This window comes from Trifolium pratense, linkage group LG7 (assembly GCF_020283565.1).
Source record: "Trifolium pratense cultivar HEN17-A07 linkage group LG7, ARS_RC_1.1, whole genome shotgun sequence".
Taxonomy (NCBI): domain Eukaryota; kingdom Viridiplantae; phylum Streptophyta; class Magnoliopsida; order Fabales; family Fabaceae; genus Trifolium; species Trifolium pratense.
The window spans coordinates 39,165,324-39,181,715 of NC_060065.1; the positions used below are offsets into that span (position 1 = coordinate 39,165,324).

Consider the following 16,392-nt stretch of genomic DNA (forward strand, 5'->3'; position numbering starts at 1 on the left):
TTTATGTGAGTCGTGCATATGGTAGTAGGATGAATTGGTTGAACAATTTGGAGTTCTAAGTCTAGTGTGTGGAGTGACTTTCGGAAGAGATTTGAGAAGCTTAGAGAAAGAGATGTGAAGATTAGTGAACCGTTGGTGTTAATTAATCGATGAAGGGAAGTAGGTTTTAAAGTAAATGAGAATGGAATTGAGAAATATCATAATAGGATTGGTATGTTTGTTGAATCGTTGGAAGTGAGGATTGTATGAGTAGTCGAGTTTATTCGAAGATGGAAGTAGGATAACAATTCGAAAGATTTTGTGAGAGGCTTGCCGAAGAAAGGGTAATTGGATTTGGATAATGACAGGGCAATTTGTGTCGAAGTTGAATGAGATCCTAGAAGTGGAGATGAAGCTAAAAGAGAGGTATTATTTTTGAATGATGAAGAATAAGAAAGTTAGCCGTTGGAGAACGTGTTGAGAGTGAGTAATAGGAGGTCATGTTGGAAGTGACTTGTGTTAGGTGAGAGTTTGCGAAAAGGATTACCGCACATATGAGTAGATGTTGTGTTTGAGCACATATAGTAAGGAGTTGAAGGTGATGCCTAAGGTAAGTATCGGAGAGCATTTTGTAGTGCCCAAAAGATAAGAGTGAGTAAGTATTTGCTAAGGAAATTTGGATTTATGGAATACGAAAGTCGGTGGAGACTAGTGTTGTTAGATGCATCGTGGATGTTGATGTGGTATGGTCACAATCGGTGACAATGAAGTAAAAGATTTTAAATTGTTTCATCATGGATGATGGGACGGTAGTGATTTGGTGAATAAACTTAAGATGTATTTTGGACGAGAATCTTTAGAAATTTTCTAGAAATGTCATGTTGGGAGTAGACAAGGAGTCATTAGTAAGAATACTAAGACAAAGGTTGATTAGAATTTAATGGATGGGATTAGATCGTATGACTAGTATTTGGAGCTTTGTGGATTTAATTCAAGAGTTTGATTTTGGAATCAACGAGATAGAAGTTATGATTGTTTGGAGAACCAATTTTAGGCAGTGGGCTAATTTGGAAGTAGCGAATTACTAAAAGATTAAGAAGTGGTATTGGAAAATGTTTGCGTTAAGGAATGCAAATATTGGTTGAGAGATTACTTGGGAACAGAGTAGTCGTATTGGATTCGACTCAATGTGAGAAAAGGAATTTGACGGTTAGAGACGGTAGTTTTTAGCATGTGTCAATGAAGTTTGAGAATGTTGGTCATCAAGTGATTGTTGGAATTGAATTATCGAGTGATATGTTGGAATAAGATTCGAATATGAATAAGTGATGTAACACGGTTAAGTGATTCATGAGGGAATCAAAGATTTAGGATTTGTGGAGTTGTGGAGTATTCCACGGGAGTACCTTTTCGGAGTGTGTTCAATTGGTTGTACCAGTTTTAGGGTAACGTTGTGAGGTCGTAGAATATGAATCTATGGATGTTTCGTGCGGAGTGGACGTTTTAGCGGTTTGATAAGAATGTTTTGTGCCGATATCATGATTGTTGAATATTTATCGACAAATTGAGGAACTGGCCGTCCTTGATCTCTTGTTGATAAATGGACAAAAATTGTGTTGGATGGGATAAATTAATTTTGTCAAACTTGGTAATGTGCAGTGTTTTGAACGTTTCGTTGGAGGGTCGGATACAGGAGTTATCCGGAGTTGTTTTAGTAGCGTAATTTTCGAGGGCGAAAATCCTTTAAGTAGGGGAGAGTTGTAACGACCCAATTTTCATATTATTATTTTTATGTGTTAAAATATTTTATTTAACGTGGAATTTTAATTAAGTTAATAACTAGAGTTATTTATCGAGTACTTTAGTTATTAAGCGAGTAGAGGGAGAGTTAACGTGTTATTGGGCCAAGCCAATTGGGCTTGAGGCCCAATGGGCCTTGTGTGTGTGAGGGGCGCCCATATGGCCTAGGGGAAGGGAGAAACATTTCATTTTTCTCATATTCTTGTGAGAAAGAGAGGAAGAAGAGGAGAGCTTGGGAGCTAGAGCAAGGGGAGAGCTAGGGATTCGAGATCTTCGTCGTGTTTTCTTCGAATCCAGGTAAGAGAGTAGATTTCATATTCGTGGGTGACTCGAGGAAGGGGAGAATGTCGATTTCTCCTCACCCGAACTTCCTCCACCCCATTTTCGTTTTAGCTTAGAACGGATTTTCTTGATGAAAATCGTTCCTAAGGTTCTTAATATGTTTAACATGCTTTTAACATGATTAATGAACGGATTTAATGATTAAAAAACGAGTTTATGAAAGATTAAACTCAAGAACTTTGTGTTCTTGAGAGTTTTGAGTAAAAGTGTTAAATCTCTACTTTTTCGTAGTAAAAATGGTAGATCGGTGAAATGAACCGTCCTTTTGTGTTTAGATATGTTTGTAGCACTTGAATACAAACTCTTTTGGGATTTATAACATGAAAAATGGGATTTTTGGGCGTTTTTGTGTAGAAAACGCATGTTTTTCCGCCTCAGGCACAATAATTTCCGCCTGAAACGGAAGAGCAGTGAGCAGCCAACCTTTCAGATGTTTCTGCGCCTCAAACATAAATTTTTGCGCCTCAGGCGTAAACTTCCGCCTCAAACGTAAAAATTTCCGCCCCAGGCGGAAATGCTGCAGATTTCACCAATTTTTCATCTGCTATCTTCCTTTGCATGTATTTTCAATCAGTGTCTTATTCTTACATGATTGTTGATGCTTGTTGATGCTTATAACGATTGTTAATCATGTATGAAGTATAAATGAAGTATATTAAGGTGTTAATCAACTTAATAAAGAAGGATATTAGAATTATGTTATTCTAATAAAGACGGATATTAAGGTATTGATTATCTTAATAAAGACGGACGTTGGATAGTGTTCCACGTTATTGTTGACGGGCTATATGCCAAAATTGTTGATGAATATATTCATGAGTTTGAGTGCATGCATCATGAATATTTAGGGATATTGGCTTGTCCAATAAAGAAGGATATCGAACTATATTTGTTTGATAAAGACGGATATCGGAGGTGAAATACTCTGATAAAGACGATGGTACCACATGCATTAGAGGTGTCTAGAGGACATAACATGAATGTGAAGCATTAGATTGCATTAGGGATTATGTGTGCATTTTATAATAAATGATGTTTGACACATACTTGGTAAATGTTGATTGTTAATCCGTATGTGAGGAGCAGAGTCCGTCATGACTATAAAATGAACAACGCAGGGTCCGGTATGACCATAATCTGAACAATGTATTTGTTGATGTTTTGGTATTGTCCGAGACGACGTGAAACTATATGTTTGGTGTATTTTGTGGATGATTGATTAGGTGATAAATGAAGTATATGCATGATATATGAATATGCATGAATGATGGTGATGTATATGTATAATGTATGATTATGCATGTTTTTATGAAGAAGTGTTTAAGTACCATTTACTTACACTTGTATATTTTGAGTATGTTATCTAACTCTCTTTTATGTGTTATGTGCTGGACCGTTGGGGGTCCAGATTTACAGGTTTTGTGGTATTCGATGTCGAGTCGTCGGTGAAGCTCTGCTCTGATTGTGACACGGGAAAAGGGGTTTTATATGTATATAGAGTCTCCTTATCTAGGTTGTTTTGTATAGCTAATAAATACATTAGTTGATTTAACATTTGTATAAACAAGTATTTTTACTAATTAACTACATTAGTATTATTTTGGTAGAGGAGTGTAATACTCGAACCGACATTCAATAAATTAAATGTGATTTTCCGTTGCGTATTTTGAAAAAGATTTTACTAAGGTAGAAATATATAAATAATGGGTTTGGGTGTTACAAAAAGTTAGTAGAAAAATGCTAAAAAATTTCTAACATTTCTCAGCAAGATTTGAGCCCTTAACCTTTTAGTTACACTCCTTATTATATTTACCACTAAGCCATATGAATTAATTTGTTATATTTTTGGAACCATCTACAATATATTAAAAGAAGATACATATGAAATCACCAATTTTCCCCTATTTCATTTTTTGACACATAATCAATTTCAAGGGTATTTTGTGTCTTTATTAAAAAAAGTTAGTAGAAAAATGCTAAAACATTTCTAACATTTCTCAGCAGGATTTGAACCCTTAACCTTTTAGTTACACTTCTTATTATATTTACTACTAAGCCATATGAATTAATTTGTTATATTTTTGGAACCAATATGAGTTAAATACCCAATTATAACCATAAAACTCCACTTTTTTTGTTACTTCTCCCATGATTTTTTTTTTTTATCTAAAACTCCAATTTTTTGTATGTAACCCAAATTCAAATTACCTCATTTTATACAAATTCAATTTTTTTATTTAACAAAAATCAATTAACTGGACATCGATAAATCCTATACAATCTACTATATAGGCGAATTAATATATGCGGTATTAATTTTCTTTTACTTACTCAATTTAAAATGTTTCTTTACCTTAAAAAATAAAATAAATAACATATAGAAATCCACATAAAATTAATAATTATGACCGATGAATGAATATAATGACACATCTACAATATATGAAAAGAAGATACATATTTTTTTGAAGGAAAAAAGAAGATACATATCAATTAACTGGGCATCGATAAATCCTATACAATCTACTATATAGGCGAATTAATATATGCAGTATTAATTTTGTTTTGCTTACTCAATTTAAAATGTTTCTTTACCTTAAAAAAAATAAAATAAATAACATATAGAAATCCGCATAAAATTAATAATTATGACCGATGAATGAATATAATGACACATCTATAATATATGAAAAGAAGATACATTTTTTTTTGAAGGAAAAAAGAAGATACATATGAAATCACAAATTTTCCCCTTTTCATTTTTTGACACATAATCATTTTCAAGGGTATTTTGTGTCATATTTGAAAGTTAATAACTAATTTCAATATTTTAATAATACAAGGATCTAATTTTTTGTGGGATTTCTGCGAGGCATATGTTTTTACTCTTATTAATGAAGTTTTCAGTTTTTTACTATTTTTTGTGAGACCTATATTTATACTCATATATTAATACGAAAATCTACTATTTTTTGTGATTCTCAAAGAATTTGTGTTTTTACAAATATATTATGTTGTCTATTTTTTTTAATAATTTTACGGGCTATATTTATATTAATACGGGAACCTCTTTTTTTTTTGTTATATCTACGAGCCTTATATTTTTACTCCTATATTAATAAAGTTGTTTGTTTTTTTTATTTATAATTTTACGAGTTATACTCGTATATTTATACGGAGACATAATCTTTTGTGTGAATTATGCGGGACCTATATCTATCCTCTTATTAATAAGGTTTCCTGATCTTTAATAATTTATGTAAAACCTAAATTTATACTCATATTTAATACGGTGACCTAATTATTTTGATGATTGTTGCGAGACCTATATTTTTACTAGCATATTAATAAGATTGCTTATTTTTTAATAATTTTTACGGGACTATATTCATACTCATATATATATTTATTACAAGGACCTAAGAAAATAAGATACATGTGAAAATCTCATGTTACCCCTACTTAATAATTTGACACATCATCACTTTCATGAATATTTTGTGTCATATTTGAAAGTTAGTAAATAATTTCAATATTTTAAAAATTTTCTTGAGGTGGTTAATTCCATCTTAATATTTTACTCCTTCCGTTTTTTTATAAGTGTTCAGTTAGAATGATAACACTTAATTAATAAAGTGGATTTTTGCACATTATCTTCCTATTATACCCTCATCTTAATCCAAGAATAAATTCCTATTTTTTTGCACTTTTTCAAATAAATTTTTGTTTTCAATTTTTTACTATTTTTTTTAGAGCTATATTTATAATCATATATTAATACGAGAACCTAATCTTTTGTGTGATTTTTGGGGACCTAAGTGTTTTTTTTTGGTACACAGGGACCTATGTGTTTTACTCATATTAATAAGCTTGCCCATCTTTTATAATATTTGCGGGACCTATATTTATACTCATATATTTATATGGAAACTTTTTTGTTTGTGTGGTTTCTACGGGACTTATACTTTTAATTATATATTAATTAAGTTGTTTGTAACAAAAATAAAATAAAAATTAAGTTGTCTATTTTTATTTTTTTTACAATTTTACAGGTTATACTCATATTTAATACGGTGACCTAATTATTTTTATGATTATTGTGAGACCTATATTTTCACATATGATAGCCTATTTTTTAATAATTTTTAGTGACTATATTTATATTCATATATTAATACATTGACATAAGTTTTTTGGTGATTTTTCCAAGACCTATGTTTTTACTAATATATTAATAAGATAGCCTATTTTTTTCATAATTTTTACATTATCCTTATTTATATTCCTATATTAATATGGAGACCTAAGGTTTTTTGGTAATGATTTTACCATTGTTCTTTTTCTATTTTTTTTACCAAATATTGTATCCCTTCTATTTTTTTATATTTTAATCAACTTTCCAATAAATTTCATCTTACCAAATGAGGAGCGGCAACGCCGCGACTCCCGTGCGGACGCACGGGTGTCATGCTAGTAAATTGATAATATAATAAATTTAATTAGTACAAACTTATTAAATTATCCTAAATATTCCTAATAAAATTTCTAATTTTTTATTAAAAATATGCACGGGACAATTATTTGTCACTAAGAAAAATTATCAAAAAAATAATAATTATTTGTCACTGAAACATAATTTTTTTTAATAATAAGTAAGTTTACAATAAATAATTAACACAATAAATTCCACTTATATTTTAATAATATTATATAACAAATATTTAAATATTTAATTTTAAATAAAGTTTCTATATTAATATAGCAAACTCAAATATCGAATAAAAGTCAATGAACCCGTGCGAATGCACGGGTCTTTAAACTATAATATATTAAAATCGATTACCACCAAAGTTACTAATTTATCCTTATTACTTTTAACCACGTTGCAAGTTTTGTATTCTTCATTGTAATTTCACTAAAAAAATACATAGAAAGAATATAAGATAAATATAAAAAAGTATGATATGTGATGATAGCCAATTATATTATGTTTTTAATAGTAATTTAGGATAGTTTTAATAGCAATTGAAGCCCAAAAGCAGCAAATACCAGGAAAAGTTAAGTTACTTGGCCCGGAAGCAAGAAAAGTAGAAAAAACATAAAAAAAAAAGGCCAAAAACGTAATAAACAGCGCTATCATCGTACCTACGATGAGATCTAGCATGGCGTGATGAGAATGCAGTTTAAAATGAAGAAAATCTGCAACAAATCTTTTCCATCGTACCACGATGACTTGTCATCGTGGCACGATGAAGGCGGTTGAGGAAAGCAGAAAATCTGGAGAAGATCTTCCTTCGTACCACGATACGATCCATCGTGGCCACGATGAGGCAAAATTACACGCCATCGTGGCCACGATGTGTGCGATGGACGCGCAGAAAAGCCCAAAACTCAGCTGAAAAACTATAAATGGAGCATTCTTCCTTCACTATTATTCATTCAGAAATCACTAAACAATATTGTTTCTTTTTTTTTTTTTGATGAAAAATATTGTTTATGTTTCTTTTTTTATATAAAGTATTGTTTTTGTTTTATTTCTATTTTTATATTGCTATTTTTATGTGATTTCTTATTATTTTTTCTATAATTTTTTTTCTTGACTAAACTTTCTATAATTTTTTTATTGTTTTTTTTCCCTATTTTTATGTATAGATTGTTCTATTTTATTCTATCTATAGTTCTATACTATTTTTTTTCTCTTATTTTTAAGCATATTATCTTTCTATATTTTTTTTTTTGTGAAATTACAATGAATGTTATAAAATTTGCAACGTGGTTAAAAGTAACAAGAATAAATTATTAACTTTTGTGGTAATCGATTTTAATATATTAATAAGGGTAAATAGGGTTTTACCCCCCTGCAAAATAAGCCAATTTTGCATTACCCCCTGCAAAAAAAAAACTTGGGATTACCCCCTGCAATATGAAGATTCTCTCTTTTTACCCCCTGCTTGACAACTTGGCATAAAATCTTTATTTTTTTATGAGGTGGCATGCATATGTGGCATTTATTTCATTTTTATTTTTTTAATTTGCACATGTCATTTTTATTATTAAATAAATTGGTGACAAATATTTAAAAAATTTCACTTAATTAGTTTTAAAAAAAAATAAAAAATATTGTGTCAAAAAAAAATTATTAAAAATAAAATATGTTAATTCAAAAAGATATGTTAATCCATTGTTTCTAACGAAAAAAAAAAAACTCACAATCTTTTTATGTAACATAACACAAATCTTTCTCCTTCTCATTCTTCTTCTCAAAACCCAAAATTATTTTTTCTCCAACACAAACTCGGAATCCCAGAATCCTTTTTCTCTAAAATAAAACCTAGAAATCCGCCGAATCACTCCGCCGAATTCGTCGAAACAAATGATTGATGAAGAACAAAGGCAGGAACTAGGAACCGGATTTCCTATAAAGGCAGAAACTGAGTTTTTGAATTTATGGGTTAGGGATTGAATTGATGGGATGAAGAATTGGGAAGAAGAATTATGTTTTTGAGTTAGGAAGAAATTGAGTTGTTGCAAAGGGATGAAGAATAGAAGAACAAAAGAAATTTATGATTATGTTTCTGGGTTTACCGAGATTGATTTTTGGAAGAAAAAAAAATTGGGTTCTTTTTGGATTGTTGTTCTTGGTGGTGTTGATGATTTTGTTGATGTTGTTGTTGTTTTTGGTGGTGTTGATGTTGTTGTTCTTGTTGAATGATGAAAGTTATCGTGGTAGGGATGAAGGGAAAATTAGAAAAGAATTTATTATTATTTTTTTAATTTTTAGTTTATTTAATAATAAAAATGACATGTGCAAATTAAAAAAAATTAAATGCCACATATGCATGCCACCTCATAAAAAATAAAGATTCTATGCCAAGTTGTCAAGCAGGGGGTAAAAAGAGAGAATCTTAATATTACAGGAGGGTAATCCCAAGTTTTTTTTTTGCAGGAGGTAATGTAAAATTGGCTTATTTTGCAGGGGGTAAAACCATATTTACCCTATTAATAATAGATGTAATGATAATAATAATAATAATAATAATAATAATAATAATAAAATGAAGTTAATTATTATCATATATAAAAAAAATTAATTACTATCAAATTTACTAAATTATCCTAAATATTTATAATCAAATTTCTAATTTTTTATTAAAAAATATACACGAACTATTATTTGTGAAAAATACATAAAAAAAAATAAAAAAAATTCATCACAGTATCTAGCTTAGTGGAGCGCCTAATCTGATTAGGTCGGTTCTATCATCCGGTGGTTGAATTCTTTCTCGATCGTAGTATAAGACAACAAATTGAAAGGTAGTTGTGGGCGCATGTGACGTAACGTAACATATGCGGGTACAACAGAAGCATAGTGAACAAATATTGGATTGGATTTGGATAGGGTTTGTGTTTCTTCTTTCTCTGTTTCCTTCCATTTCCAATTTTCAAACCCTAAAATCTCTGTTTCTTCTTCTTCTTCTTCTTCTTCTTCTTCTTCTTCTTCTTCTTCTTCTTCTTCGTACTCTCAATTCCATTCCATACAACAAATCATTGCTGCTATCAATTCCATTCCACAACAATGTCATTTTCAACCATCACTTGTAATTTTCCAGAAACTCCCAAATTTCAATTACTTCCAAAACCTAATTTCATTCCTTCAACTAAATCAACCACAACAACACAACAACAACTTCCAAACCCTAATTTCATTCCTTCAACTAAATCAACAACAACACAACTACTTCCAAAACCTAATTTCATTCCTTCAACTAAATCAACATCAACACAACAACTTCCAAACCTTAATTTCATTCCTTCAACTAAATCAACAACAACAACAACACAGCAACTTCCAAACCTTAATTTCATTCCTTCAACTAAATCAACAACAACAAAGATATACTCTCAATTGCATCATCAAGATGACCAACACCAACACACTACTCTTGTTTCCTCATTCAATCAATTGCTCCGTCAGAACAAGCCTACACCAAAGACAATCCAATTTAACAAAATCTTAACTTCCCTTGTCAAACTCAAACACTACTCAACTGTTATTTCACTTCATCAACAGATGGAATTCAACGGAATTGAGTCAAACTTTGTCACTTTCAGCATCTTGATCAATTGTTTTTCTGAATTAGGTCAAATTTCTCTTTCATTTGCTGTATTTGCCACTATTCTCAAAAAGGGTTATCACCCAAATACCATAACCTTTACTACACTCATCAAGGGTTTTTGTCTCAAAGGTGAGATCCATAAAGCATCGAACTTTCTTCACAAGTTGGTTGCACACAGATTTCAATTGAATGAAAATAGCTACGCAACTTTGATTAATGAGTTATGTAAAGTTGGAGAAATGTACAAAGCTAAGGATATACTTAACACTATGGATAAGAATGGAGTGCCTCCTAAGACTTGGAGCTACACTGTCTTGATTAATGGATTTTGTAAGCTTAAAATGGTAGATGAGGCCGTGAATCTCTTCAATGAAATGCATCGTAGAATAATTATTCCGAATGTGGTGACTTACAGTTCACTTATTGATGGTTTGTGCAAGTTGGGAAGAGTCGAATATGCTTTGGAGCTTGTTGATGAAATGCGTTGTAGAAAAATTATTCCTAATGTGGTGACTTACACTTCACTTATTGATGGTTTGTGTAAATCAGGAAGAATCGAAAAGGCTTTGGAGCTTGTTGATGAAATGCATCATAGAAAAATTATCCCTAATGTGGTGACTTACACTTCACTTATTGATGGTTTGTGTAAATCAGGAAGAATCGAAAATGCTTTGGAGCTTGTTGATGAAATGCATCATAGAAAAATTATCCCTAATGTGGTGACTTACACTTCACTTATTGATGGTTTGTGTAAATCAGGAAGAATCGAAAAGGCTTTGGAGCTTGTCGATGAAATGCATCATAGAAAAATTATCCCTAATGTGGTGACTTACAGTTCACTTATTGATGGATTGCGTAAATCAGGAAGAATCGAAAAGGCTTTGGAGCTTGTCAATGAAATGCATCATAGAAAAATTATCCCTAATGTGGTGACTTACAGTTCACTTATTGATGGTTTGTGTAAATTGGGAAGAATCGAATATGCTTTGGAGCTTGTCAATGAAATGCGTTGTAGCAAAATTATTCCTGGTGTGTTAACTTACAATTCTATATTGGATGCTTTGTTCAAAAACCATCGTGTTGACGAGGCAATTGCATTGTTAACCAAAATTATAGAGAAGGGTATTCTGCCAAACATGCATACGTACACTATTCTTATCAATGGATTGTGTAAATGTGGAAGACTGGAGGATGCAAGAAAGGTTTTTGAAGATCTTTTGGTCAAAGGCTACGGTCTAAATGTCTATACATATACTGCTATGATCAAGGGATTTTGCAATGAGGGCTTGTTTGACGAAGCATTGACCATGCTATCAAAAATGGAAACCAATGGTTGCATTCCTAATGATAAAACTTATGAAACAATTATTCCTTCCCTCTTTGAAAAAGGTGAAAATGATAAATCAGAGAAACTTGTTCATGAAATGATTGAAAGAGGTCTATTATATGATCAAAACTAGGTAATTTTTTTTCTTTCTATTTAATATTATTTTCACTGTTTCAACATCATTTCATTTATGTAGCTGCTTAACCTAATGGGAAAACACGCTTTAGTTATTGTTGTGTCTTTTGTTCAGTGTTTTTATAATTGACAAACTGATAGATTGGTGAGGTAATGAGTAGTGACTATCGAGGTAGTGAGTGTTAGAGAGAGATGGTAGGGAAAAGTTTGTTACGTAGTTGGGTGTGGATATTTTCCCTAAGGAGCATATGCTCTGATCGTTGATGTTCTTGTATGATAAGAAGGGATGAATACATACTAGTCGTATATTTTTTACTTAAATTACTCTTGTTGTGTTAGAACTTTGTTGTGGGGTTGCTGCAAAATAAAAATAAGAAGATGATGAAGAAGATAATTGAGTTGTTGGTGTTGCATGTATAAAATTCCAATGCAAACAGGTTTACCGGCGAATCCCCTTCTGAATATTTTAGAAACCTTGAAGAGAATTGCACAATCTCTCCAAGCCTATCTTTTATTTTACAAAGTTATGTTTCCTTCACTTGCTCTCATGCATGCATTAGAGAAGAGAAAGATGGTTTAATGATTGAAAAAATGGTAGAGGGAGAGTTAGAATAATCTTTAGAATCGGATCATTTTCTATCACCAAAGTGTCTCAATTTATAGGGAAACTTGTACCAATCGGTGAAGAGAAGCAACTTGATTATGTACTAATAAATTCCAAAGTATATATATTAATTCCAAAGTATATATATTAATACTGTTCTGTTTTATCAGAAAAGTTGCATTGGTTCAGTGGTGAAGGGGTTATGTACAGAATTTGAAGGTGGGCGCATGACTCAAACCACAAACCCCTCAATGATTGCAACAGACTCAGGGCTGGCCCAAAGCAAGCGCAACCAGCTCTATCAAGCCAGACCTCAAAAATTTTGGGGTCCAATTCCATTTTTGAGGGTCCAATGTTTAGTAGTAGGTATTAAATATTAGCTAAAATGAAAATAGTTAATATAAATCTTACGGCCAAGCAGTTATTGTTCTGTTATATTATTAAATAACAAATGGTCTTGGGTTCAACTCTTATGCTGCATAAACAACACTTTACCACTAAACCATTACAACATATATGATTTCTAGTGAACCTTGGATATATATAATACTTCTCAATTCTAAAATTTAAAAAGTGTTAATTATTTATACCAATTGAAATGATTTTTTCTTTAACTTAGTGTTACTTTGAAAGAAGAACAGAAAATATATTTATATAAAATGATTCTTTTCTATGACATATTTTGTTACTTCTACTAGTTATTACTCTCTCGTATTTATCTTATTATCCATATAATTTGTGATATATGGCTTTAGCCTTGATATGAGCTATTGCTTTTGTTCCTAGCAGGGTATGGAAACATGTTGTCCAGAAAGGAGACACGGTCATCGATGCCACGTGCGGTAATGGTTTTGACACCTTAGCATTGCTCAACTTGGTTGCTGATGATGATTCACATAATGGTTACGTGTATGCATTGGACATTCAGAAAGATGCTTTAGATAAGACTTCATTGTTGCTGGAGGAATCACTTAATTCCAATGAGGTGAGGAGGACTATAAAGGAGTGCAGGTTTCCACTTTGATTTGGTTAAGAATTTTGATTTCATTTATGTATTGTTGGCTCGAAAAACATTTGTCGCAGTTACTATTGATGCAATTTCATGAAAATTTAAGTCTGAGCTCTATCTTAATAAGCTGCGTAGTTTTAGGCTTATTGCCTTCAACTTAGGTTACCTTCCGGGAGGCGACAAAGAAATAATAACAAGATCAGAAACAACATTACTGGCATTGGAAGCTGCAAAGAGAATTCTAATACCAGGAGGACTCATTGGCATTGTGGTATATATCGGCCACCCCGGTGGAAGGTGATATTTCTGATTCTCTATCGTTTTCGAAATATTACATCTTTGTATTGCTAAATGTCCTGATTTTCTATCTATATTTTGAATTATATATGATGAATATTCCAAGTTTCACTGGCTTCAATGAAATTTGAGCATGTCAATCTGTTTAAGATATATAGGAGTAATTTAAGCTCACTTTTTGTGGAAACGGATTCGCTACATTAACTGCATCATGGTTTTTTATCTTGACCATCCGATCTAAAATTAACGGCTGAGAGTGTCTATTGTGTTTATGTATGATTCTCTTACATGAGAGAATCCGAATCCAAGTATTGTATATATGTCATCTGGGTTTGTTTGTGCATGATTATATGATCATTATTAACTCATTATATTTTCTTGAAAATTTTCGAGTTTTCAGTATCTATTGCAAAATGGCAAGTTGGAGCCATCGTGTTTGGCCAATGTTGTTTCTTTAATTCCTTCGATAATGTTTTATGTTCAACTTTACAAAAGATGCAGATTTCAATTAATCAGTTGAACTTAATTTTTCTCTCAGTTTATTTGGGAATATACATGTTTTGGATTCAGACCATTGGTCGAAAATTAATAGTTTATGATTGTGATATAATAATACATGCATATGTATGGTAAACTATACAATTGTTAAAATACCAATTGTGAATTTTCCAATTAACTGTTTTAATTTTAGATTTCGGGGGTCTGTCTGGATTGACTTATTTGAACTTATTAGTCAGAGTCGAGTTTCTACGTAGGATCGGTAGGCTGGTGAAGGATCATAAGCACGAGGGTCGTAGCACGATTCGTAAGATCCTACTCGAAGGCAAAATTGTAACTTTAATATATACACACAAACACAAAAAATATAATACATGAACAGAATAAACTTAATTAATATTTCATAATCATCATCATTCCAAAAGTTCATAACAACCAAGTACCAAGTTCATAAAATAACTAAAGGCTTATACATCATTCACAAAAGAAAGACCTATCATTCACAAAAGACCTATGCATGAAGCATGATGCATCACTGAAAGTGAGAAAGGACAGAGTGTAGACATGTCCGGTGACGGTTTACGACGGCGACAACCCTGTCTAGGGTTTCAGTGGATGAAGCTTAGTGAGAGGTGAGAAGTGAGAACAGAGCTGCAACAGAAAGTGAAACGTGAGTTTTCTTTGAAACCTGAAGAGAGTTTCTGGGTTATAATAATAACCGGACCCGTTTCGCTAAGGCCCAACCCGTTTTTACACTCAAATTTTGGCCCAGCTCGTTTGGCCTGCCTGATCACGTAAGATCCTACGCTCCGGTGCGAGACCTTGACTACAAAACGCACAAAACAGCACCGGAACAGGATCGGAGCTCGTTTAGCCTGCGTGAGCACGTAAGATCATTAGACCCTACGCTCTAGTGCGGAGACCCTGACTACACTGACTGAACTTATCTACTACACAAGTACTTGTGAAACTACTCCATCCGTCCCAAAATATAAGCAAAAATTGGTCAATGAAAATTGATGTATTTGGTTTAAAATTTAGTTCAGATACATTCACTTTTGTTGACCTTCTTTTGCTTATATTTTGGGACGGAGTAGTATTTGACGAGATTTCATGGAGCTATAATTTTGACATATCCATAAGCTATGCTTTCAGCTTATTTCTATATCCTCTCCAGGATAGCTTATGAAACAACGTATAACTTGTATGAAAACAATTTGACATTATTTTATATTTTTTTTTTTTTTTATAAATAGCTTACAAAAAGCACTTATACGATAAGCCCTTAATTTAGTCATCTATCCAAACATGAATTTTATCTTCTGAATTGTATCTCTCTCTTCAGAGGAGCCAAATCTATTTTGGTAAAGGCCCATGAAATGGTACTAGTATCATAAAATCGAGAAACTTTCCTATGGTTATATTGATTTTAAATAACTCATTTTTTACATTGATTTACATGCTTTATGAAGTTGTTAAATTTGATATACATCCAATAATAAAGTTTTTAAATTTGTGCAGGGAAGAATTGGAGGCTGTTGAAACTTTTTCTGCTAAATTGTCTGTTGAGAATTGGATCTGTTGCAAGCTTCAAATGTTAAACCGGCCATGTGCTCCGATACCAATTTTCTTGTTCAGAAGATAATGTAAATACCTGCCATATGATTTCTTGACTAAGAACATTAAGGATCCTTGTGTCCTTATAAAACAATAAGTTCTATTCTTGTGAATTATTTTAAAGGAAGGTGATTCTTATACCTCTCTTTTGTTCCAGCTTCATCTTAATTCTCTCTACAAGCTTCATAAAATTGTTCTGTCATGATTTTTCGATCTTTAATTTTAACAATAGGTATATAGTAAATTAGTAATATCATTACTCAGTCTAATAGGACTGTAAAGTGTAAATGAGTTGAACTGAATGTTTAAGTTTGAGTTTCATTTTGAAAAAGTCTCACATGGATGAGTCATGACATACAAATGTGGTGGAACTGAAACACTATCAGCAATTTTAGATCGAAATGTGGTCCTCCTTACCAAGTCCAACACCAATCACAATTGATAGGATAAATTTAGGGTTTTTTTGGCAAGTCTAATAAGCTCGCTTATAGCCTATAATCAAAAGTGAGTAAAGTTTTTTTTTTTCTTTTTTCTATTTATACATTAATATTATTTTCACTTTGTTTCAGCATCATTTCATTTATGTAGCTGCTTAACCTAATGGGTAAAAACAGGCTTTAAATTATTGTTGTTTCTTTTGTTCAGTGTTTTTATAAGTGACAAGGTA

At 31.7% G+C, this 16,392-nt stretch overlaps 2 protein-coding genes across 11 annotated transcripts; both read left to right on the forward strand.

Moving 5' to 3' along the window:
* The first annotated feature begins 9,442 nt into the window (after positions 1-9,442).
* Positions 9,443-16,317, forward strand: LOC123893925 (pentatricopeptide repeat-containing protein At1g63330-like). 10 transcript variants are annotated; one of them, XM_045943763.1, is made up of 5 exons: positions 9,495-11,698; positions 12,475-12,670; positions 13,094-13,289; positions 13,455-13,610; positions 15,630-15,766. In XM_045943763.1, exon 1 carries the CDS (start codon positions 9,698-9,700, stop codon positions 11,696-11,698), a length of 2,001 nt encoding a protein of 666 aa, XP_045799719.1. In that variant the 5' UTR covers positions 9,495-9,697; the 3' UTR covers positions 12,475-12,670; positions 13,094-13,289; positions 13,455-13,610; positions 15,630-15,766. The 10 variants fall into 10 exon arrangements, with proteins under 10 accessions (XP_045799717.1, XP_045799716.1, XP_045799718.1 ...); XM_045943756.1 differs by having other exon boundaries at positions 9,500-9,583; positions 9,617-11,698; positions 13,094-13,610; XM_045943757.1 differs by having other exon boundaries at positions 9,505-9,583; positions 9,623-11,698; positions 13,094-13,610.
* LOC123896399 (putative rRNA methylase YtqB) lies at positions 12,292-15,753 on the forward strand. Its single transcript, XM_045946791.1, has 4 exons — positions 12,292-12,305; positions 13,094-13,289; positions 13,420-13,610; positions 15,630-15,753. The coding sequence occupies exons 1-4, from the start codon at positions 12,292-12,294 to the stop codon at positions 15,751-15,753; spliced, it is 525 nt and encodes a 174-aa protein (XP_045802747.1).
* Positions 16,318-16,392: the final 75 nt, after the last annotated feature.